The sequence below is a fragment of the Pantherophis guttatus genome, chromosome 5, assembly GCF_059756535.1.
Source record: "Pantherophis guttatus breed Tessera chromosome 5, ASM5975653v1, whole genome shotgun sequence".
Taxonomy (NCBI): Eukaryota; Metazoa; Chordata; class Lepidosauria; order Squamata; family Colubridae; genus Pantherophis; species Pantherophis guttatus.
In genome coordinates this window covers 39,804,639-39,828,165 of record NC_142067.1, presented here as the reverse complement: position 1 = coordinate 39,828,165, position 23,527 = coordinate 39,804,639, and the positions used below count along the sequence as shown (strand labels likewise).

General features: G+C 34.6%; 1 protein-coding gene across 16 annotated transcripts in view; it reads left to right on the top strand.

Annotated features, from left to right (window-relative positions):
- The window catches only part of DCAF6 (DDB1 and CUL4 associated factor 6), a 58,119-nt gene that overhangs the window by 18,753 nt on the left and 15,839 nt on the right, over window positions 1–23,527 (top strand). For 2 of the 16 annotated variants that reach the window (XM_087894963.1, XM_087894965.1), the window contains exons 8-15: window positions 2,124–2,217; window positions 5,990–6,109; window positions 9,053–9,241; window positions 14,090–14,257; window positions 17,999–18,110; window positions 20,003–20,118; window positions 21,329–21,412; window positions 22,047–22,173. In XM_087894963.1, the coding sequence (XP_087751089.1) occupies window positions 2,124–2,217; window positions 5,990–6,109; window positions 9,053–9,241; window positions 14,090–14,257; window positions 17,999–18,110; window positions 20,003–20,118; window positions 21,329–21,412; window positions 22,047–22,173 (1,010 nt within the window). Of the gene's footprint in view, window positions 1–2,123; window positions 2,218–5,989; window positions 6,110–9,004; window positions 9,242–14,089; window positions 14,258–17,998; window positions 18,111–20,002; window positions 20,119–21,328; window positions 21,413–21,854; window positions 22,174–23,527 lie in introns of all 16 variants that reach the window. The other 14 variants (XM_034413788.2, XM_087894959.1, XM_087894962.1 and 11 more) reach the window with 7 other exon arrangements.

The following is a 23,527-nucleotide window of genomic DNA, read 5'->3' as shown; positions in this document are numbered from 1 at the left end:
AAAACATGTTCTGCCCTGTGTATGTAAAGTTATTATTAGATTGAAAATTTTAAATATCAGAGTTAAAATTATTAACACTACAATCACATGCTCTTGTATTTGAGTAGGTTCCACTAGGTTTTGTACAACATTGATGAGTCGATATGTAAAAATATTCCTATAGAGTACATTGTGTCTTCTAAATAGAAAACTAAAAAATTTTAATGGCAAATTTTGAATAATTATCTGTAGCAAAAGATAAACATTCACTTATGAAATTGCATTATTTTAAGTATCAGGCTCTCATGTGTATGTGTACATATATACAATGGGAAGGGAAACATCTTCTCAAAGGATTAGCAATTGCATACAGGTAATCTTCAATTTATAACCATAATTAAGTTATACCTGTTGTTAAGTGGGTCATCACATAAGAAACCCGATTTTCAACATTTTTTTGTGGTTGTTGAGGAAATGGGTCTGCAATGGACATTTTTATGTTGGAAACTAGAAGTAAATGCTGATTTATTTATTTTTTTTATTTGGTTTCTATAGCCACCCATCTCAACTCACAATTTCTGACAAAAAAATCATGTTTATATGACTACAGGATGCTGTAAACAGCCATTGATGCAGACTGGTTGCTTAATTTTTATTGGATAGCAATTCCCTTCTTCACCAAGCTGCTAGTGTTCTAATTCTTTTCCTTTTATTTTGATCATCTGTAAAGACCTTTTTGTTACTCTTGGCATCTTTTGCTAAACTTCCTTTCTGGGAAATCTGTGGTATTCTTACTTTCTGGACTGATTATCTATTTCTGTGTCCTGTTTTTTGTTTTTAGAGCTTCACTGTTTTATGAAGCCACATTGGCATCTTTTATTATCCTCCATTTTTTTTCTCCTTGTTGGAGTTATATACTGTACATTTGTACTTTCAGAAACTTCTGCCCACATTGAAGTCCTTTTCCTGTTAGTTTCCCATGTCATAGAGTCCTATTTATCATTTCTTTGAGTTTACTAAAATCAAAAGTTTCAGCATTACCTGGTCATTTCCTGCTATTTCTGCTTTCTCAACCAAGTTTTGCCTGTCGATTAGTGAGATACTTATCCCAAGTCAAGTATAGCTGATACTCATTATCTAAAAGCAAGTTGAAACTATATTAGGGTTTAATGTTAAATCAACAATCCTTAAGAAGTTAACCTGATTGTTATGAAGTGTAAGGGCTGAGGTGGGAATGAGCAGTTTGCAAGCTACGATGGCTGTTATGTAAACAAGCAACAACTTATATCTGGAAAAGTGAAAGGAAGAAATCACAAGTTTAATTTTTTTTTACTTCTTTTTACTAGAAGTGGGCAGTTCGTTGTTTCTACAGCTTTATTCTTATCTTCATTTTAATCTAGCTAAACCTTATTTGTGAATCTTTTGCCAATCTTCAAGCCAAGGATTCAAAGTAAATGGTGATGTTTCAGGAGATTTTTGATTTATTGCCAAGTCCAGGTCAGGAAGCATGACATTATACCTAGTTCAAATATTCTTTCTCTGAGATTTGAAGAAAAAAGGCAGTATCCTCTGGGTAAGAGAGAGATTGAGGGAAGGGAGCATATAATACTGTAGCCAGATCTCTATTTTTACTAAATGTTAATCTAAATAATTCCACACTTCACTTACTTCTTTCAAACACACAGTCCACTATGTATATCTGTACCTTATGGCATATTTTTTTAACATGAAGAAAGATTGAAAAGGCATCCATGTTGTGGCATAGATTTAAGCAATGTGGTCCTCTTGATGATTTAAAATGTAATGCCATAAATACCAACTAATAGAATTAAAAATTAGGGATTCTGAAAGTTTAAAAAAAGTGCATCAGTTTGTTATTCCTGGACTCTGATACTAAAAAGAAAAAAAAATTAAAAATCCCACTTATCATTCTCAAACTCCTCCAGATATGTAAAGTAGTCCATTTATATATAATGACAGTATTAGTTTTCTGCCTTTCTTCCTAAACCAAATTATGGTTGAAGGTTTGTCCATGCTGATAAAAATAAGACAATAACAGTGCAAGAATTTTAACTTTATCTCATATTTTTAACTAAATAGAATATAATGTTTGCATCTATAATTTCCTTGCTTTTTTTCTTTAGTTACGGCAGCCTCCTGTCAAACGTTTGCGATTAAGAGGAGATTGGTCAGATACTGGACCAAGAGCAAGGCCGGAAAGTGAAAGAGAAAGAGATGGTACTAGATTTCGATGTTTATATTTATACTAATTTTTATCCAAACTTTGCTTGGTTATATGTATAATGATGCTATAATTTTAGACATCTTATATCTCTAATTGTAGATAATGACCATATTTAGACAATTGTCCATTGCTTCATTATGTTTTTTTCAGGCTGCAGACAAATTGTTTCTTCTTCTTGTCTTCTATCAAGCATTAGATCTGATGCAGAAATATTACTTTATGTTAAGACAGAATTCCCCATTATAATTAAATTGGGAAATTCTAGTAAGAATTCTAATTTCTGAATTTTTCAAATCTGTTCTGATAGATTGGGAACCCATTGAAGGGGGGGGGGTTGTAGTCATTGTACGAGAAGGACAGAGATGTAGCAAAACAGTTTATAACCATGTGCAATTTATTCAGATTCAACTCAGAGTGACAGTATTATCAAATGCTTAAGTCCCCAAGTGTAAAGTCCTTTCAAAGTCATTCTAGCAGTAACTTTAATTTCTTCTATCCACTTTATCCATTGTCTTCTGCTTCTTCTATTTCCTTCAACTTGTTGTCCATAACTGCTTTCTTTCACATTTGAATTTTAACTTGACTTTAATTCCCTAAAAGGAGCAGTCAGTTTTTATTTGGCATAGAACTTCATTGATTGGAGACTCTCGTGATTCATGATACTCTTAGCAATTGTTTCCAGATCCATAATTCAAAATTATTGTTCTCTCCCTTTCTCAATGTCCAGCTTTCACAGGCAAGTGCTACCACTGAAAATTGCAATGAAAAATCCCATAACTTTTAACTATCCTTATCTTTCTCTCTGAGATTAATCTTTTCTTTACATTTCCAGCAGATTTTCCTTACTTTTTTATTATTTACCCTAGCTACCAATTTCACTTTTTCACCTTCAAATAAAGTTTATAAAGTATGTCAGTTGCTGTAATCTTTATCTTATTAAGAACAGATTTCTCATGTTCTGTTTTTATTTTCACAATCAGCCTAAGTTATATTTACTTTTACTTTACTTTCAATTAACAAGGTTGTGTTAACTATCTACACATTCCAGTTACTGTTACGAGTTCCTATTCAGATTAAAGTCATCTCTTCTTGTTCTGTTACGAGTTCCTATTCAGATTAAAGTCATCTCTTCTTGTTCTGTTTGTTGTTGTTGTTCATTGTACAGATTCCTCAGGAAAAGAATATTCTGGCACACCCTTTAGCTTTAGTATATTTCAACTTCTGAATGATCATTAAAGCAAAGATTAAAAAAAACTCCTTATATTCTCTTGCTCTCTTCATTGTTCTGCCTAGCCTATGCCATTTTAGAAATCTGGTTATTAATTTTTTCTCTCAATATATAGCTCTAATCTTTTTTGTAAAGAAGTAAATGAAAAGATAGTGTGGAATTAGTGCTGTGATTTGGTAATTTTTACATCTCACAATTTTACTATAGATATATCCACCAACTAATCTTCTCTATACTCTAAACCAGATAATGTTGTTTTATATTTGTTGACATAAAACTGTTTAATTGCCTGTTCTAAGTGATTTTAAAAGTATTTCATCTGTGCTTGGTGCTTTCCTATTTGACAATACTCTATCTACTTTCTATCAGTTCCTGAATGTATTCACATTCTGCAAACGTTTCTTATATTCTAATTCTTGTTTATTAGAGTTTCAGAATAGTGTTTACATTTTCCTTTAATACAATTTCTTTACGTTTCTTCTGTTATTCTTAAATATTCCTACTTCTCCTGTAGATTTTCCTTTATTTTTCTGATCTTAAGAATATCTCTTCTTTTCCTTTTAATGTTATCTTCTTCTATTAGTCAACACTCTTGATTGATATCTTTCCTTATTTATCCTTACTTGTTGAAAATTGTGATTCAGTAATATGTCCTGTAAATTGCTCAAGGTTTTCATCCTTTATGTTTTCCTGGCTGTTGTAATAGCTTGTTCTGAAAACCACTTGGATCTTTTTGTCTTTGGAATTTTGGGAACATATTTTCACTTTGTTTTTCATAATGTCTCTTAAATCTTAGCTCCTCAGATTCTCTTTCACTTAAATTAAGTATGCTAACGTTTTCTTTGCATTGCGCTTATACTCTTATATGTCCTCCAGATTGATTTTGTAGGTTTAATGCATAAATTTGATGCCAAGAATCCATGGTCTGTTCCACAGTCTGCATCTGGTAGTATCCTGGTTGACTAAATTGCACTTCTTATCATCTGTTTCCTATCGTCAAATCAATTTGATTCCAGAGTTGTGCATTTTATGATGTGATTGTGCTGAGTCTGCATTTCTATTCCTTAAAGTAGGTATTATGTTAATTTAGTTCAAATTTTCCTGAGATTCTTATTCCTCCATTTCTCTGATTTCTGTATTAAAGTTACCCCCTATTGAACAGTATTATATATTTTTAAATACTGTTTTTAGCATCTCTTTCAATTGGCTATACAATTCCTCATTTTCTTAACTGCATATGTAGCAAGTACATTCACTGATATTCATTATATATACTCATTCTAATAGGTCTTTTAATTTATTGGGTTATGTCAAATATATATTTAGCAAATTTCTTTTTGAATATCATTGCCATTTTTCTTCTATGTGGTCCAATGTTACAAATTATACAATTATATGATTTTAAGTTGGCTTCTCTCATACTTGCAGAACTCACTCAATCTTACCACCACTGTGGATTAATCTTAATGTTGCCACTGTTCCATTAGCCTTTGGTTTTCCCTAGGCTTTCAGATTCTTCTATAAAGTCATTCAGGAGAAAAAGTAAAGATAATTTCTTTTGTGCAATAAAGTGTTAGTTTAAATAAGATTGAAATTTACCTGAAATGATCACAGTAACTTGTACAATTTTAGACTGCTTTGTTTCTTGAGAGAATGAATATATTTGCTAGCTTTGCCTCTCTTCCTTTAACTATTCTTACAGTTTTCTTTCTTCATTTTCATCCTCCTCTCATCCATTTTTCTTTTTTCCTGTTTTTAACTTGCATAAGAAAATGGATAGGATTGATACTGGAACGTGCTTCAGTTGAATTCCGATTTTATTATAAAATAATATTTTGCATAATTCTTTACATTCTGCAAATTCTTTTCATTGCCAGTATGTTTCTGGGTTATAATGTCCTGTAAAGCCCTATAAGGCATAGTATCAGGTTAATTCAGAGTCCACCTCTCCTAGTTGCATCTATCTGTCCCAATAGAATTGGCAAGAGCGGTTACACATTCCATCCATGAAAGAATGTAATCTAGTGGAACCCAGGAAGAAAGTCTTTCCTGCCATAGTCCACAACCTGTGAAACATCATGCCCTGGAATTTAGATTGACCCCAACTCTACTGACCTTTACAAAGGCCTTGAAGACATGGCTCTACCACCACACCTGGAGGTCTGGCAGTGGTGGAAGCTTTTACAGGGGCTGTGTTGAACTGATATAAGGGTGGATTCTGCTGCTCATTATGATTATTTTTGTTTTTAAATGATTATTGATTGTATTAGAAGCTTACATATTTGTCCTTTAACTTGCTTTTGTTAGATTATTTTTACCTGTTGTGAGTTACCCAGATTTACCTAATTGAGATGGGCAGCCATACAAATAACAATAACAACAACAACAATGGTAATAAAATAAAAAACTCTACAAAATATAAAAATTAAATATCACTTGTTTTTATTCTTTCATTTTTCAGAGATATAAATATATATGATTGCAGTTAGTAAAAGCAAAAGTACAGTAAAAGCATTAATATCACTATTTATACATAGGTGAACAGAGCCCTAATGTTTCATTAATGCAAAGAATGTCTGACATGTTGTCAAGATGGTTTGAAGAAGCAAGTGAAGTTGCACAGAGCAACAGAGGAAGAGGACGATCTCGCTCTAGAGGTAAATGCCTTTAACAGCCCTCACAATTAAGTGATGGTAACAAGTCTATTTAATCCAGAATATGCTGATATTATAATGTTGCTAGCTCAACTCAAGAGTAAGCTTGTTAAGAACAAATCTTTTCTGATTAATCATATCTAATTTTTTCAAGGGGGGAACTGATTGTGGGAGTGCTATAAACATGAAATTTTTTGACTTCAGCATAGCATGCTGATTAATAAGTTAGTAAAATGTTGGCTGAATAATCTGACAGTTTAGTGAAAATTGTTGACTCAAAATTGGTTCAAAAGTAACACTTCGATTGTTCACTAATGGTTCTTCATTAAATTAAAGACAAATATCAATCCTGTATGTGAAATACTATATAATTCAATAAAAAGGAAGAGAGGAATGTTTACCGTATTTGCAGATGATACAGATAAAATGTATTATAGAAGACAGAAAGAAAATTCAGAATTATCTTGGTAGAAATTATCCGAAAGTTACAACATCAAATTTAACAGAAAAAAGTACAACATTTTTACCTAAGAAACAAATATCAAATGCCCAGGCATGGGATGAAATTTATAAACCCTAGCGTGGTATTTATAAAAAAAGGTCTTGGAATAACTGAGGCCAAACTGAATATGAATCAATAGTGCGAAATGGCTGAAAGAAATGCAGCAAAAGTGATTGGGGGGAGGGGGGGGGCTAGAAACTAAGTCCTGAGAAGTGAGCTTGAAGATGATGAGCATATGTAGCTTTGAAAAGATACAACAAAAAAAGGAAATGATTGTTGTTGTTGTTGCGAAGTTGTGTCCGACCCATCACGACCCCATGTACAACTTTCCTCCAGGCCTTCCTGTCCTCTACCATCCCCCGGAGTCCATTTAAGCTCATGCCGACTGCTTCAGTGACTCCATCTAGCCACCTCATTCTCTGCTGTCCCCTTCTTCTTTTGCCCTCAATCGTTTCCAGCATTAGGCTCTTCTCCAGTGAGTCCTTCCTTCTGATTAAGTGACCAAAGTATTTCAGTTTCATCTTCAGAATCTGGCCTTCTAAAGAGCAGTCAGGGTTGATCTCCTCTAGGACTGACTGGTTTGATCGTCTTGCAGTCCAAGGGACTCTCAGGAGTCTTCTCCAGCACCATAGTTCAAAGGCCTCAATTCTTTGACGCTCAGCCTTCCTTATGGTCCAACTTTCATAACCATATATTGCAACTGGGAAAACCATAGCCTTGACTATATGTTGGCAGGGTGATGTCTCTGCTTTTTAGTATGCTGTCTAACTTTGCCATAGCTTTCCTCCCCAAAAGCAAGCATCTTTTAATTTCTTGGCTGTAGTCCCCATGTGCGGTGATCTTGGAACCCAGGAAAATAAAATCTGTCACTACCTCCATTTCTTCCCCATCTATTTGCCAGGAATTGAGAGGGCCGGGAGCCATGATCTTAGTTTTCTTAATGTTAAGTTTCAAGCCAACTTTTGCACTATCCTCCTTCACCCCCGTCAAGAAGCTCTTTAGTTCCTCTTCACTTTCTGCCATTAGAGTGGTATCATCTGCATATCTGAGGTTGTGTTCTGCCCCAGCTACGGGTCCCAAGAAGTTTAGCACACACACACAGCTCCAAAAACTCAGTTTAATATAAACAGACCCCTTTCAAAATGCAGACTTTAACCATCAATATCTTTATCAGCCTGCTATGAATTACAGAGATTAAACCAAGTCTGACAAGGGTTGGCAATCAGCCCAGAAACCAAGTTGTAACAAAAAAACTCACTCTCAAAATGCTCTGCGTAGGACCACAAGTTGTTTCCAGCAACATTTGCTATCTGTGTGCGAACTTAAATAGGCTAAGGGAGTGGCCAATTAACCCCAAGCCTTACTCTCTAGGAGACCTCCTCCTGATTAGCCACTCCTGCCTTTTGGCAGCCCTGTGTGCTCGAGCATTGAGAAGAGGCTCTTCCACTTCACTCTCTTCACTTGAAGGAGCCTCTGGAGGTTCTGAAGGCCCTGGCTGAGTCTCTGCCTCTGGCACCACATCCTCTTCAGCCTCCTCGCTGTCCGACTCGAGCGCCAGCTACACAGGCTGCTGGCGCGACACCACACCAGCCGCCTCCTCGATGGGATCAGCCACAATCCACGCAGGCCACTGGCGGGCCACAACAGGTTGTTGATATTTCTCCCAGCAATCTTAATTCCAACTTGTGATTCATCTAGCCCTGCCTTTTTCATGATATGCTCTGCATATAAGTTAAATAGGCAGGGCGATAGTATACAGCTTTGGCGAACTCCTTTCTCAATTTTGAACCAATCAGTGGTTCTGTGTCCAGTTCTCATTGTTGCTTCTTGACCCACATATAGGTTTTTCAAGAGACAAATAAGATGGTCTGGTACTCCCATCTCTTTGAGAATTTGCCACAATTTTTGAGAACTTGCCACAAGGAAATGATAGCACTCTTCAAATACCTGAAAAGTTATCATGTGGAAGAATACCTCACTTTTTCTTCATTGCAGACTGCAGAACATGCAGTAATGGATTTCAGTTATTGAAAGCTGTAGACTCATGAAATTAATCAAATGAAAAGCAGACAAATATTAGAAAAAATATCCTAACAACAAGATCAGTTTGACAGTGGAAATTAAGACCAAAAATAATTGTGGGCTCCCCTTCATTAGAAGTGTTCAAGCAGAGAGTTGACAGTATGTGAATGATTTAATTGGCATCCTACATTGAGCACGGATTGGACTTGATGGCTCAAATAGGCCCTGCCAAATTTATAGTTCTAAGTATCACATTTAGCACATTTAAACTACTCTGTTAAAGGTATTAATTTGTTACTGTGTTGAATAAATATAAACCATAAATTTGTTTTTTAAAAAAACAAGCAAAGTTAAGTTGATGCTTTTCTTCAAAGGTGGAACAAGTAGATCAGATGTTTCTACCCCAGGAAATGTCTTGGCAGGTGCTGAAACAGAAAATTCCATGGAAGTAGATGGTCCTGAACAACTGCAATCATCTTCATCTACAGCTCAAGCTCCCTCAACATCTTCATCAACAGAAAGTCCTCCTTCTACTTCTTTACTCTCCTCTCCTGACAATGAACAAAGACCTTTCTTGGAGACACCGGCACCTCCTACCCTCCATCAACCTGGTATGTAAAGTTTTCTTGTTAGAAGAGCATGTATAAGTTCAAAATACATATTTATTATACCAATATTCAGCGTGCTCATGTACTTGGATGAATGACCTCCAATTATAAAATCTACTACATTAATCTTCACTCAAAATTTTACTAGTCTGAAGTTTGGCTATAATTTGTTACAACACAGTATATTGCTATTTTTCTCTGAAAAGATATGCCATTAAATGTTTAGCTCAACTTCTGACCCCCAGAATAGTTTTTCAGCTTTATAATGTATGTTGAAGATTGTAGGCGAATTGAGTTTGTTCATTCCCAGATTTTCATTGATAGAGCTTGTTTTAAAATTAATTCAACTGTAGTTAGGTTTTGAATCCATAATGCTAATATGTAAATATGAAGTAACTTTGTTTTATAACCTAAATTAGCAATAATTAATGTGAAGATAGTTCTTAGCAGAAAAAAGGAGATCTGTACATATATACTCGATCACGTTTCCTAAGAATTACTGTATATATTGACTGTAAGACACTATTGCAGTTTCAAAAAAACCTTTTTTCCCCCAAAAGTTGCTTACTACATGAATGGAAGCTTATCGTTTAAGAAATATAAGTGTAAAAATGATCTTTTGGTTTGTAGAACTAGTTGTGTGAATCTTTAGGTTCTGACCATGCATTATTTCTATGAAGGAACCAATCAATTATTGTCTCTTAATTGTTCTATTCTTTATTGTACTAATCATTTATAAGCAAGAATTAGACTTACATTACAATGGATATTTTCTTATTTTAATTGAATCGTACATTTTGTGCCACATCTGCATTGTGTTCATTCAACTTAATGAGCTGACTGTTGCAATATAGTAGAAAGTAGTTTCCCCTTCATTGGTTATACTGCCTAGCTTTTCTACCTGGAGTTATATTGTCAGCTGATCTATATGAAGATTTATAAAAACAGTGGTAAAAGGTAATTGAAAATTGGTATCAAAAACAGTGGCCACAGCAGCTTTAGCACCCTTTAGAAGTTGAGTATTTGATATGTTGGAATTCTTGCTACAATCCTATAGAGGCAATTTTTGTGAGTTTATGGAAATTGAGGCTAGATTCTATTCTTACTGTGTTTTAGCATTTCTGTAATTTAGATTGATGTAGACAACAACACTTAAACACCAGAAATAAATTTTCATCTTTATTACCATTAGAAACAGAGGATGGGAAAGAACTGTGGTGTTAGTAAATGGAAAGCAAGCTTCAAAACAATTGGTTATAGAAAGCTTCACATATTATGTACTGTTTTATATTATCATTTCATTGCTAAATTTTAATTGTAGCTTAGGAGGATTTTACCTCAAATTCTTGTGCGCCATTTTATTTATTTTATGTATGTATTTATTTATTTAATTTATATAGCCTCTTATCTCACAAGAAATGATTCTGGGTAGGATACAATAAGTAATCAATAAAAAACGAATATAGATATAAAACAGATATTTAGAAATATAATATTAAAAACAGATTAATTAAAACTAACATATATGCAAACCCCAAGCAGAAAGGATGTGAGTACATTCATCTCAATAGTAGAGGCATCTACTTAGAGTTCTCTGGAAACCAAATCTTCAGGGACTTCTGGAACACCAAAAGGAATGGAACTGATGTAATGTCCAAAGGGAGAATGTTCTATAAGGCCAACACTAGGGCAGACAAGTCTCATTTTCTGGTTCGTTGCAGATGGCATCCACATGTTCTCTCTGCCAGATTCTAATGGGCCAGGAAAGATGGCCAAAAATTGCTTTACATCCGCCCAGAGAACCTCTGCTTAGCACAGACTCTGCAAATATGTTTGGAAGTTATTATGTACTAGGTAGGAATAATATCTGTTAGCTTTGGCTTCATGTATTAAGTCCTGCAATTCCTTGCTTCCAGGAATGAAACTAAAAATATTTAAAAGATATCCATTTTATGCTTTACATGTAGCATCAATAAATGCTACTATATTCATAGCAAATATTGTTTCTGCATTAAATATGAAGCAGTTTTCAGTAAAGATTATTGAGGTGGATTACATAAAAAGACTGTGTAAAGTTTAATACATCCCATAAAAACTGCTTTAATATTTCCGCTGTTTCAAATGAGCCTCATCCTCTTATGGCTTATGCTTAGGAATCAATCCACTTGCCATTATTCCAAAAGGAAAGAAATTTCATTTTTAGCAATTAACAGAAATAGCACTTAGACTTAGATACCGCTTCACAGTGCTTTACAGCCCTCTCTAAGCGGGCTTAGATTTAAGCATCAAGTTTAGGGTTAAATTTGCTGGGGACTGAAACCATAACAGGTTTAATCAACTATAATAATAAACCTAGTGCCAGCTATTATTGAAGAATCTGTTTTCTTATCATTTTGGAAAATGCTCCTCTCAAGTGCTATTAGGATAACTTGAAAAACACTTGAAGACATACTTATGGCCTTATATCAACTCAATGGAATTTTGGATTGCTTTTGTTTGAACTGGTAATTCCCAGGTATGTTCCTAAGAAACATATACTTTTAAAGCAGCTGTTCCTTCAGTTTCAAAATTAGTATGGTATGCTATATTAATTCTTAGAAAACAATATATGGCTTTTATTTAAATATTGAATATCACTATAAAACTGTTACTATATTCTTTCAAATGGAGTATAGAAGAATTGGATTTAGATGTAAACATATTTATCCAATTGTAGGTTTTTACTCAAACATTGCTTTATAGGTTTACAAATGGAACTTAATATGTGCTTCCGCATCTATAGAATTCCTGTGGATGAATATTAGTTTTGTAAATGTGTGATTTGCATAGAGTGAAATAACTGTGAGAAAATAGCTATTGCTATTCTATAGACCTTTATTTGTCTAAGTTAACCTGATTGTTTCTGTACTGGAAGTTTATCTTCTTAACTGATTCTGTTGGCACTGTGAGGTAAACTGCATTTAACTGGCTTTGCCATCAGGACTGGGGGTCTCAGGGCACCAGTGATATTTTGAGGTGACTCTATTGCCGATCAAATCTCTTGTGTGTGCTTTTGTAAAATATGACAGTGTTTGACATGTTTTTATACTTTTTGTTGTACACCACGCAGAATCACTTCTTGTGAGATGAGTAGCCAAATAATTTTAATAAATAAACAAATCAAAATGTAACAATTAGAATATAGTTTATTTTGAATTTATTTCATTTCTTTATATTGTTCAATCCTGTCACAATAAAATTCTGCACATCTTCCTTTCCCAGGCCATGGTATTAGAAGACATCTCACAAAAAAGAATATCTTTCAAATAAAAAAATGAAGTTTCCTTCAAGGACATTGCAGCTCAACTTTAGTAGATACTCAATTTGTTTTCCTGGCAACAGTAAAAGTGGGTTCCCATCCCCACGTCCCCAAGTCTAGTATAGGGCTGAAATTTCTCAGTTATCTCCCATTCAAATATTGACTCCACCATCTAAACTTGATTACCTTTTTGAGATGGTTTGATAGTGCCATATAACTGAAATCTATGTACCTTTCAGCAATTAGCTCACTGTGTTGTGGCTGTTATAGCCAAACTATTTTTAAGTGATATATAGCCAGAAAACAAATCAATTAATATATTTGAATAAATCTGATTTAAGGTAGTTAATACTCCTTCAAATGGTAATGCTTTAAATATTATTTAAATTGGATGGTTACTAAGAAAAGGTATTGCCTATAGGAGACTAATTTGTTGCAGTAATTGTCACTGTTTTATTAGTTCAAGTGATCTTAAATGTTTAATTCCTTTTTTTCTGCTCTTATTTTTAGTCTGTATTTCCAAAAAGTGTCATGAAATCAATTCAGCGAAATAATAGTGGTCTGAAAATAAAACATTATTATGCTCTGAATTACATAATGTTAATTTTTTACATAAGATCTATTGTTTTAGTGTTTTTTAGTTTCTCACTTATTCATGTACTAGAACATGAAAACATTGGAATATATCAAACAGCAATGGTTTCCTTTCTGCAAATTGAACACTAAAACCTTCTAATTGCCCTATTCCTTCTGGGTGATTACTGCTGAGTATTGGGAAACCGTTTAATATGTTGTGGTTGACTGGAATAGAGAAGTAATTCATTACATTCAGCATAGCAGTTGCCTAATCTAATTACTTCCATTATAAAAACAAAAATTATGACACACACTCAAATGTTAGAGTATTCCTGTATTTTCATATTTCAGTTTTGTTCTTTATTTGCAGAAGGACCAAACCCCAAACTTGAAAACTGACTTCTAAGAAGAAGAAAAAAAATATCAAAAACAAAATCATCCCCTCCCTCATTTTAGCATTAGACAACTTTTACAGTAGTGTGCTTTATCACAGTCACATTAAATAGGGCTATATAGTTACATTTTATATTGTAATTTACAACCTAAAATTTTGATGGCAACTTTGATAGTTAGGCTTCAGTTTTGTCCACATGTTACATTGATCTCTTAATTCCCAATGAATATTGTTAGAGTAGAAACAATCATATGCGTGGAAGTTGTGCAGGAAATTATCATGTATATATTTTTTGCGTCTTCATGGTTATATCTTTTTTTATTTTATAAAACTTAACTGCCTTAGCAGTTGAGCAAGTTGAGCTAGGAAACATACATAATGAGCATAATTCTCATACTTAAGAAAAAAATAATAAACCAAGTAAAGCACATTTTGCCTCTGTGCTGATATTAATAGTCTGCTTTTAAGAATGAAATTTGATGCTTGTATTCTCTACATAATATCTATTACCTTGCTCTTTAGTTATATTCTTTTTATCTTATGTTCTATGCCTGTTTCTTTTTTACACCCTTTTTCCTGTCAGAATTAATGGCACCTGAGTTAGCTATACTCCGTAGGGGCCTGCAGCGGCTGAGGCTTAAGAAGGCTGAACAGCAGAGACAGCGAGAGCTAGCGGAGGGTTCAGCACAGCAGTCCTCCAGCTCTGATCAGTCTTCCCCTAAGGGATCCTCACAGGACCCTCAGCCTACAGGTTGTCATTTGTCAAGGTTTATTAAGCAGCTAATGTAGTTACGTAGTTTGTGCTGCTGTTGTTTGCTCAAGACGCTTTCCCTCAGGAACAAAATAGTGTATGCAGTTGCTGCTTGCCTGTTGCATTTGTTGGTGTTTATCATCACACAGTTAACTGACTAATACTTGGCTGTATTGTTCTTTACCTCTATAACACTTTTTAGTTAGGGATATGTCATGTCTGGATAAAATATGATTTAAAACTACAACAACACTGTTCAAGCATAATCAGTTGTACCAGTAAGGCCCTTCTATTCCAACCTGAGGAATTGAAAGAATTCATTAACCCTAGTGCCAGCGTTTAACTAGGCTTAGTTAAACTTTGTTAAGTATTCCCTGGAATGGAAGCTCAAGAGAAACTCTCTCACTTCATTTCTGCCAAAACTGCAAAGGTAGCCTTGAGATCAACCAGGAATGATGTATGATTTTCTAAGATTGTTGTTTGGGTATCTGATCTGAAGCTATTTATGGTAAGGCTTCATAGTAGAGAAATTCCCCTAGTTTTTTTTTCCCCATTGTGATTTGTAATAATGAAGGGTTTATACATTTTTGGCTTTGTTTTCTTTTATTGGGACACACAACTCAATTTCACATAAATAACAACCGAATTTTTGTTAGATTTTTCCATTTGAAGAAGTAAAAACAACTGTTCAAAACTATAAACTCATCCTTCTGTTAGGTGGCATTTTCATTTAACTCTCAAATTACTAAAATTTGTCTGATGTATTAGAAACCAGTGCATGGTAAAGATAGGTTTAATAGTTTTGCTCTTCATGGTTCGGATCAGGGGTGGGATCTACTTACCTTTACTACTGGTTTGCAACAGAAGCACGCGGACGTGCTTGCTTCACTCGCACGTGCAGAAGCTTCTGCGTATGTTTAGATCATCCATTATGACGTCTGGGCAGGTGGGCAGAGCCTCCCACCGCTCTTACTACCAATTCACAAGGACCAGACAGAACCGGGAGCAACCCACCTCTGGTTTGGATTTTTTAAAATTGATGTTGCTAAACCTTATAAATAAATATAAATATATAAAAGTTCATGAAGCGTAATCCTTGTTTGAAATGAACTTGAGAAATTCCATGTATAACCATTGATATTAGAACAAACAGAAAATCTTTTTCATGCTTTAACACAATATAAGGTAATAAGCTTTTTGCCTTTTAGTATCTTACACCAGATTTTTTTTTGAAGAACAAGATTCCAATCTATTGGCAAATAGAGCTCCCCCCCAAAATATTTCGAATTAGTTCCTTTTTTCACTGAAAAATCAAAAAATGATTTTTCACAAGAAAATCATTTTCTTGATGAACATATCTTTTGTTTTATGTACACTGAGAGCATATGCACCAAGACAAATTCCTTGTGTGTCCAAACACACTTGGCCAATAAAAAATTCTATTCTATTCTATGAGTGACATAACAACATAGAGTGACTGATCTGCGTGTAAAAATGAATTGCCTTTTATTTGGGCTTGAGTATATGACCCCCTTCACAAACTTCACTTCTTTGAAACGATTTCTTGAGCCAAGCCTACTTGTGCAGGTTTTTAGACAGGCAGTGTGAACTACACACTGCTTGCAGAATATGTGAACTCAGCTATACAGTTCACTGAACCATCTGTAGGTTTTGACACAGTAAATGGACATAGGTATGAAGTATGACTCTTAAGTCATACTTAAGTACTATATGTCAGGTTTGAATTCTAAATTTTATAGTATTTACTTCTTTGTAAGTGGGTTTGTGCAAAATGTATCAATCTATAAATATAAGAATTTTGTACATCCCTACTTTAAAGTATGTTTAAGATTTCAGCTTTAATTGTCTTTTTAAAAAATTACTATGATTTAACTGTCATAATTCTTTGTACAGTATTGCCTTCATTTTCTTAGTCAGGTATCTTGTTTAGCAGGAAAATTTTATTCCTCTAGTCATGACATAAGTAAATTTAAAAAGGAAAAAAAAGATATTACAGCCTGTTTTTAGTGCTTTAGCCCGTCTTTTAGAAGAATGCATCTAAGTATTCCTAAGCACTGTTCAGGCTCCAATAATTTCCTTAAAAATAATGACATATTATGGAATACTTTTATTGCTGCCACACTTTAAGATTTATATGTGAGTTGATGGAAATTTATTTAAAGATGTATAATTTCAAATGTTCTCTTTCCTTCCTATTAAATCAAAATATCATGTAGACATGCAATTATTTTGAGGTAACAAAATCTAGCTCCAGAACTATCAAAGATAAATGTTAAATCATCTGTCTAATTAGATATATTATTTGATGGGTTACAAAGAACTTTTGAGAGACTGTTTTAAATTCAGGTATTTAATTCCTGATACACAGTTCTGATACATTGTATATGTTAGTATGATATAATGGTTAAGTGCTGGCCTACAAACCAGGAGACTGAAAATTACAAGCCTCTTTTATGCATGAAAACCAGTTAGGTGGCTTTTGACCAGTTACTGTGTCATAGAAAATCACCTCACAAGATTGTTGTGGAGAAAGTAGGCAGGTGTATGAGTTATGCCCACTGCCTTGAATTTTATATATATATATAAAGGTTGAATAATCGATCATCCTCATCATCTTACAACTTGTGACAATACCTTTAATATTATTAAGCAACAACATATGCCTGTCTCAGGTATTTGGATAGGATTCAATAAATGGGACAAAATGGTAAATCCAGTCTAAATATCTGGTTTACTACACAATCATCCATAATATGCATAAAGTACATATCTTGGAAACATCCATTGCCAGCATGTTGAATTACAGAACTTGTGTGAGATCCTGATTTTTGTAGTTTGTGTCATTTCTTCCATGACTTTTGTTATGTAAGATGAATTTTGTAAAATAAAACCAGTGATCTGTTACAAGTTTCTTGGCTCAATTATGATGATGTGCCCTCAAATTGGTATTGTCTCTTAGTATTCACGTAATGTGCCCCAACTTGACTCCTAGTTCATATAAGTTTAGTGGCATTCAGATTGATGCACTGTTATGGGTGGTTGCATATATACATATAATTCAACATGAAGCTTATTTTTAAAATATCTAAATTCATGAGTTATAATTGTATTTTACTTCTGTTGTAATAAAAAATTGCATTTTTTATTATTATTCCTCAAAAGAAATTAGGCAAGCCATATATAAACATAAGAGTACTAATGTTTTTAGTCTGTTATCCTGCTGACTCCTAAAGTTTTCTACTAAATTACAATAAAAATGAAAGTAATTAGTCCTGAGAATATATTCAGTTGTCAAATTAAAATGATTAAGTATATTTAATCTGGAAACGTTCATACAATGAATATAATAAACATTACTGTTTTTAAAATATAAAATTGCTCCAGCATTTATTAATGTAAACATTATTTATTCATTTCTAAATTTTAATTTTGTGCCTCCTTGGCTTATTGCCTTTGCCAAGCAGGACGGAATTACAAATTTGTCATTACATATTGCACATTGATATTACATATTATATATCTTTAAAAGACTAAGGCTAGCACAAGCTAAATAGCACAATTATGTGGGAGTTTATCCATTTTTATACTGAGGTTTTATCTTTGAAAGCCAACTGGTATCACTGTGAGGGAGTTGGGCAGCCATAATATTTTTATCAATCAATCAATCCATCCATCTATCCATCAATCAATCTGTTTGCATTTGTAACACTTTCTTTTTAGATGATGAAAAAGCAAGTCCACGGCCAGGAGCAAGTGAACCTGTTTTAAGTTTACATTATAGCACAGAAGGAACAACTACAAGTACAATTAAATTAGATTTCACTGATGAATGGTAAGTACTTATTGCAAATGCGGGTTATATTTTGAAGTGGAACTTTCATTTTTATAACATATCTATTTTATACACATTATACTCATTGTTCAAGTCCCCCCTTAGCCATGAAAGTCAGCTGGGTGACTTTGGGCCAGTCACACACTCTCAGCCCAACCCACCTCAAAAGGTTGTGGGGAAAAGAGGAGGAAGTTGTTCAATATGTCCACCATCTGAGTTATTTGTAAAATTATAAGGGCAGCATACAAATAAATAAAATGAATAATTGGACATCTGATTTCCATATATCCCTTGAATAAGCATACATCACTTACTGAGACAGTATTTTATCTAATCTCTCAATGCCAAAGTCCATTCAGAATACACATTTCTTAAACAATCTTCTGGAACACTAGTAGGAACGAGGCTAACTATTCCAGGGTACAAGCTATTTCAGCGGAGGAGATTTATCATCAAGAAGGGCTAAAAATGACACTCTGAAACAACCCTTTTCTCAATCTTACTTGACAGATTAATTCTATTCAGAATAGGCTATCATATATATCACCATGTCCTAAACTATGAGGTTATCAATATGAGAAATCCAGTTAGGAAATAGTAGATTGCCTGCTTGAACAATGATTCCTTAAGTGGTTATTTCTGCATACCTAGGTTGTGTTTATGATAAACCTCATTTTCTATACAAAATGATTTGGGGCAAAAATGTGTATGTTCCTGGCAATAATCATGATCTCAGACAATTCCGTGGGGGCTCTATAGTGCCCGAATGATACATTGGACTTATTACAAAGCATCTTTATTTTTCTATAGCAGAAATAGGGTACCCCTCACCTGCCCCAGAGGAAAGGCTGAAAAGACCTGCTGCTGCCCCTCCCTTTTCTCAGAAGCTGTTTGAGGCTTTTTTTCCAGGCAAATATCAGTGTACTCTTGTTGACTGGAACATTGCAACATAACCTGGACAAGGAGCAGGACTTCAAAGAATGCAATTAAGTGTCGGTTATCAACAGATGCTGTGAGGGCCTAAGTTAAGAAATCCAACTCTCTTCTTCTAAAAGGGCAGTCCTATAAGAGAATGTGAAGAGCTTGAAATCTGATTAGTTATAAATTCTGAACCATCATTCTTATCTGCTCAGAAACAGCCAGCTATCTTATATATTTACCACTTCCTGGAATACAGTGAAGTTTCGATTTATATTATGGGTTTTCACAGAGAAACAAGGTGAAGATAATGACATGATGTCATGATGCAACTTATGTACTTGTGATGCCAGTACCAAACCATGTTATTTTTCACAATAATGTCATGTTACACGTGTTATCATTTTGACATTGTTGCAGCTTGTTACAAATGCCACTAGTTTCTAGCCATGTTTATCTTTATTTCTGTGGAGTCCTTCATGCTGCTTAAAACATTGCTTTCTTAGAAGAGGAGACTTGGATTTTTTTTAATCTTTAATATCAATTGATGTGGATGCTTGTTTACATTTTTGTCATTCCTGCTCTCCTATTCAGGTAAGTCCAAAATAGGATGGAATCGCACAGCACAGCCATATGACTCTGGTACTATAGTTCACACTCTTAAAGATGTAAGTGCAAACAACTGAGGGGATTTCTTAATAGAAATACTTTCTATCAAATTGTTTTTATTCCATCTGAAAATGCACACATTGTTATTCTAATGTAATTTTGTTATTCTTCTAATTTCTGTAGATATTTTAATTGTGAGTTTTGATTCCTAATGTTTGCATTTTATATTGCTTTATTTCTGATGATTTTAAAGTGTAGCTCTCTTAATTTATAGTTGATCTTTCTATCTATATTTTACAAACTTTTGAAGAATGGGAAAAATGTCTAACATAGTGCAATATGTTGTTGCATGCATTTGTTGCTAGGAGTAGTACAGCTTCAAGTTCTAGAGGGAGTGGAAGTCAGAGCAAAATAGAAGGTCAGGAAGAATCCCTAAGAACTCCAGGTTCAGAAGTACCAACACCAGAGAGTGAAGAATCAAGTAAGATATCTTGGAATTTATGTTATAAAAAGCACCATGTTGTATCATTATAACATTGTTGATCTGTTCTCATGGAACTCCAAAATATTTGTTGAGATAGACCAAATAATATTTTTGTTTCATTTTGGACGCAGAGGACAAGCAAAAGCATACAATTTAAATCACAAAATAGCTTACTCTTACATAGGAAACAAACATTAATTAACATTGTGAAATTGGTGACTTTCTTTTTATAGTATATTTTATACTATTCTTTTTTCATTATATCTACTTACATAAGTAACTGTTGAAAGCTGAGAGAAATAAATTTAACAGTATTGTGGAGTTACGAATATCAATAGTTCTTGGCTTAAGTCCATTTGAATGACTATTCAAAGTTTAAACAAATGGACATTTGACTGGTCCCTAAAGTTCCCTCCCTAGATCCCACATACAGCACCTACACTGTCTCCCATATTCCCTTACTGGGACTTCTGGCTCTTTCACTTAACCACCGTGTGTCCTGGGATTAGGACGGCAACTGGTACTGTTGGGATTGCACTTTATAACCATATCACTTAGCAACAGCAACCCCAGTTCCAATTTTTGTCATAACCTGAGGACTACTTTACTATATGAGCTGAGCAAAAACTGTTAAGAGAGCTGGAGCTATATGCATTAAATAATCAAGAATTTTCAGAAATTATAATTGTATATAAGTGCTGTAAAATGCTAGGTCAAGAATCACATATAACAAACTTGCTACAACTTTAAATAGATTTTAATAATTGTTTAAATAATAATTTGAGCAGAACATAAATACGGTAAGGTTTATAAAACTAAATCATAGATATCTGGAATCTGCAGCAGAAATAAGAATCAGATTTTCTTTTATTGGGGTTATAAAGAAGTTTGTGCCTGTTTATAACTCTACATTTTTATAAAGCATATTTTAGCTGTAACTTTTACTTGTCATATGAAATATTGGTAAATTCTCAAAATTCTTTAGACTTCATACTTATCACATTTGCTAACAGGATCAATATCAAACATCTAACAGGACTAGAAAGTGTTTTTTAAAACATCTGGAAAGCACCATCTTGCCTCTTCTGATGTAAAATATAGTAGACTTTGAAATCATTCTAAACATCTTTTATAATAAAGAATAGCAAATATTAGAAATGGTTTCTATCTGCAGAATTCATCCATTTTTAAAAATTCTATGGTTTAGAAATTCCTGAAGAATCACCTGAAGAAAGTACAAATGCTGAAGAGCTAATGTCAACAAATGAAAATGCTGATACACCACATTCGGGTATGTAAAATAATTACAGATATATATGTTAAAGATAACAGGAATTTTATTTTATTTGGTATCATCAGGTATCAGTAGTTAATACTGTTAGTTTTGTTTTATGCTCCTGTCCTGTAAATTTTTGCAATACTTGGAATTAATTTGTACTGAACTGCCAAATAACCTACAATAGTATATTATGATTTTGTTACTGTAACTCTCTGCTAATAGTGCATTATCCAACTACTCTCAAAGAACTGCTTTGAGTAAAATAGTTGTGGAAAATGTTGTACCCAAATAGAGCAACAGCTAAAACAAAATTAAATGCTTTTTCACCATTTACAGCTATTATACTTCTTAATAGTTTGTATCAATTTTGCATAGTTCATGTAATTCATGTTGTTCTTTCCTGTTAAGTATATTCAAAAGTGTTTGATTAACCAAATATTGTTTGTTCTATCAGAGAATGAAATATCTGACCAGCCTGAAAGTACTATGGAACAAGGAAACGTTCCTGATCTTGATTTAATCTCCCAGATCCCAGGGGAAGATTTATCAGGCAAAACCATGGAACAGCCAGAAAGCTTGAGTCAACAAAGTACAGATTCTTCTGCCATCCCAAATAATACCAATAATGAACCTCATTCTCAACCAGATTCCTCAGGACTTGCCACTCATGAAGAATCATCAACAAGAAGTTCTGTTTTCCACGAAACTGATGATAGTGATGATGACCCTGTTCTCATACCTGGTGCACGGTATCGTGGAGGCGTTGGTCATAGGTTAGTATTGTTGTGTTTGTTTCCTGTCTTCAAAAACTTTGCAGAATATTTATTCAGATCTCAGCATTCTCTTGCTGGCAATTTGCATTGACTAAAAGCATTACAGATCATTTCTTCATTTCACCATTTACTCTTGCTGTAGTTACAATTCTGGCTTTCTGTATGTATTTGCACTCAACTTCAGTGACATTACTGAATATAGTATGTTCTAGATTAAATTTATTCAGTAACTTACTGTACAATTTGGTGCAAAGATGCACGCAGGGTGGAGTTCTATCATAGTTTCTTAACTGGATCATTTAACTTCTGAGGAGATATGTTGGTAATTGTCTTGAAAGAGGGCTCATCTGTATTAGAAGTACATAGAGTCCCGTGAGGTTTTTGCAGTGGTGTTTACACACATTTTATTTGTTTGATTTACTGTATTTTTCGGACTATAAGACACCCCAGACTATACGACGCACCTAGCTTTTGGGGAAGAAAATAAGAAAAAAAAATCTGCCTCTGCCTTCCAGCAATTTGCCTCCTTGCAGCAAACAGCAAACAGCCTGGTCAGCTTGAGTACAGCCTGATTTAGCACGAGCAGCTGATTGGCTATTGGATCTGCCTCCTGGAATACAGCCTATCAGTTGTTCCAGGCTGCGGGGATTGCCACCGCCCATCGCCACCATCACCGCCCATCACAACTGCCACCTATCGATGCCTCCGTGCGTCCCATTTTCAGCCTCCGTGCGCCCCATTTTTAGTCTCTGTGTGTCCCATTTTCAGCCCGTTCCAGGCGGCGGGGATCCCCGCATGGAACGGGCCAAAAATGGGGCACGCGGAGGCAGAAATAGGCAGCAGTGGCAGTGGGCAGCAATGGTGGCAATGGGCAGTGGTGAACCCCGCAGCCTGGAACAGCTGATGGGGGTATTCCGGGAGGTCGATCCAACCGCCAATCAGCTGCTCGTGCTAAATCAGGCTGTGCTCAAGCTGACCAGGCTGTTTGCTGTTTGTTGCAAGGAGGCAAATTGCTGGGAGGCAGAGGCTGAAGGGTGGGGGCTGGCAGGTGGGCGGGGCTTTGGCAACATTCACTATATAAGACGCACAAACATTTCCACCCACTTTTTTGGGGGGGGGGAAGTGTGTCTTATATACCGAAAAATACGGTATATCCTGCCTCCTGCAGGTCAAGCATCATACGTAGTGTCCCTTTCTCCCACTTTTCCTCACATCAAGCCTCTGAGGTGGGTTCAGCTGAGACAGACTGGAACAAAGTCACCCAGCTGACTTTCATGGTTTGGCTGAGACAGAATGTTTGGTGCAGAATTATTCAGGGAGCTTACATGGCTGACTGCGGATTTGAAGCTGTGTT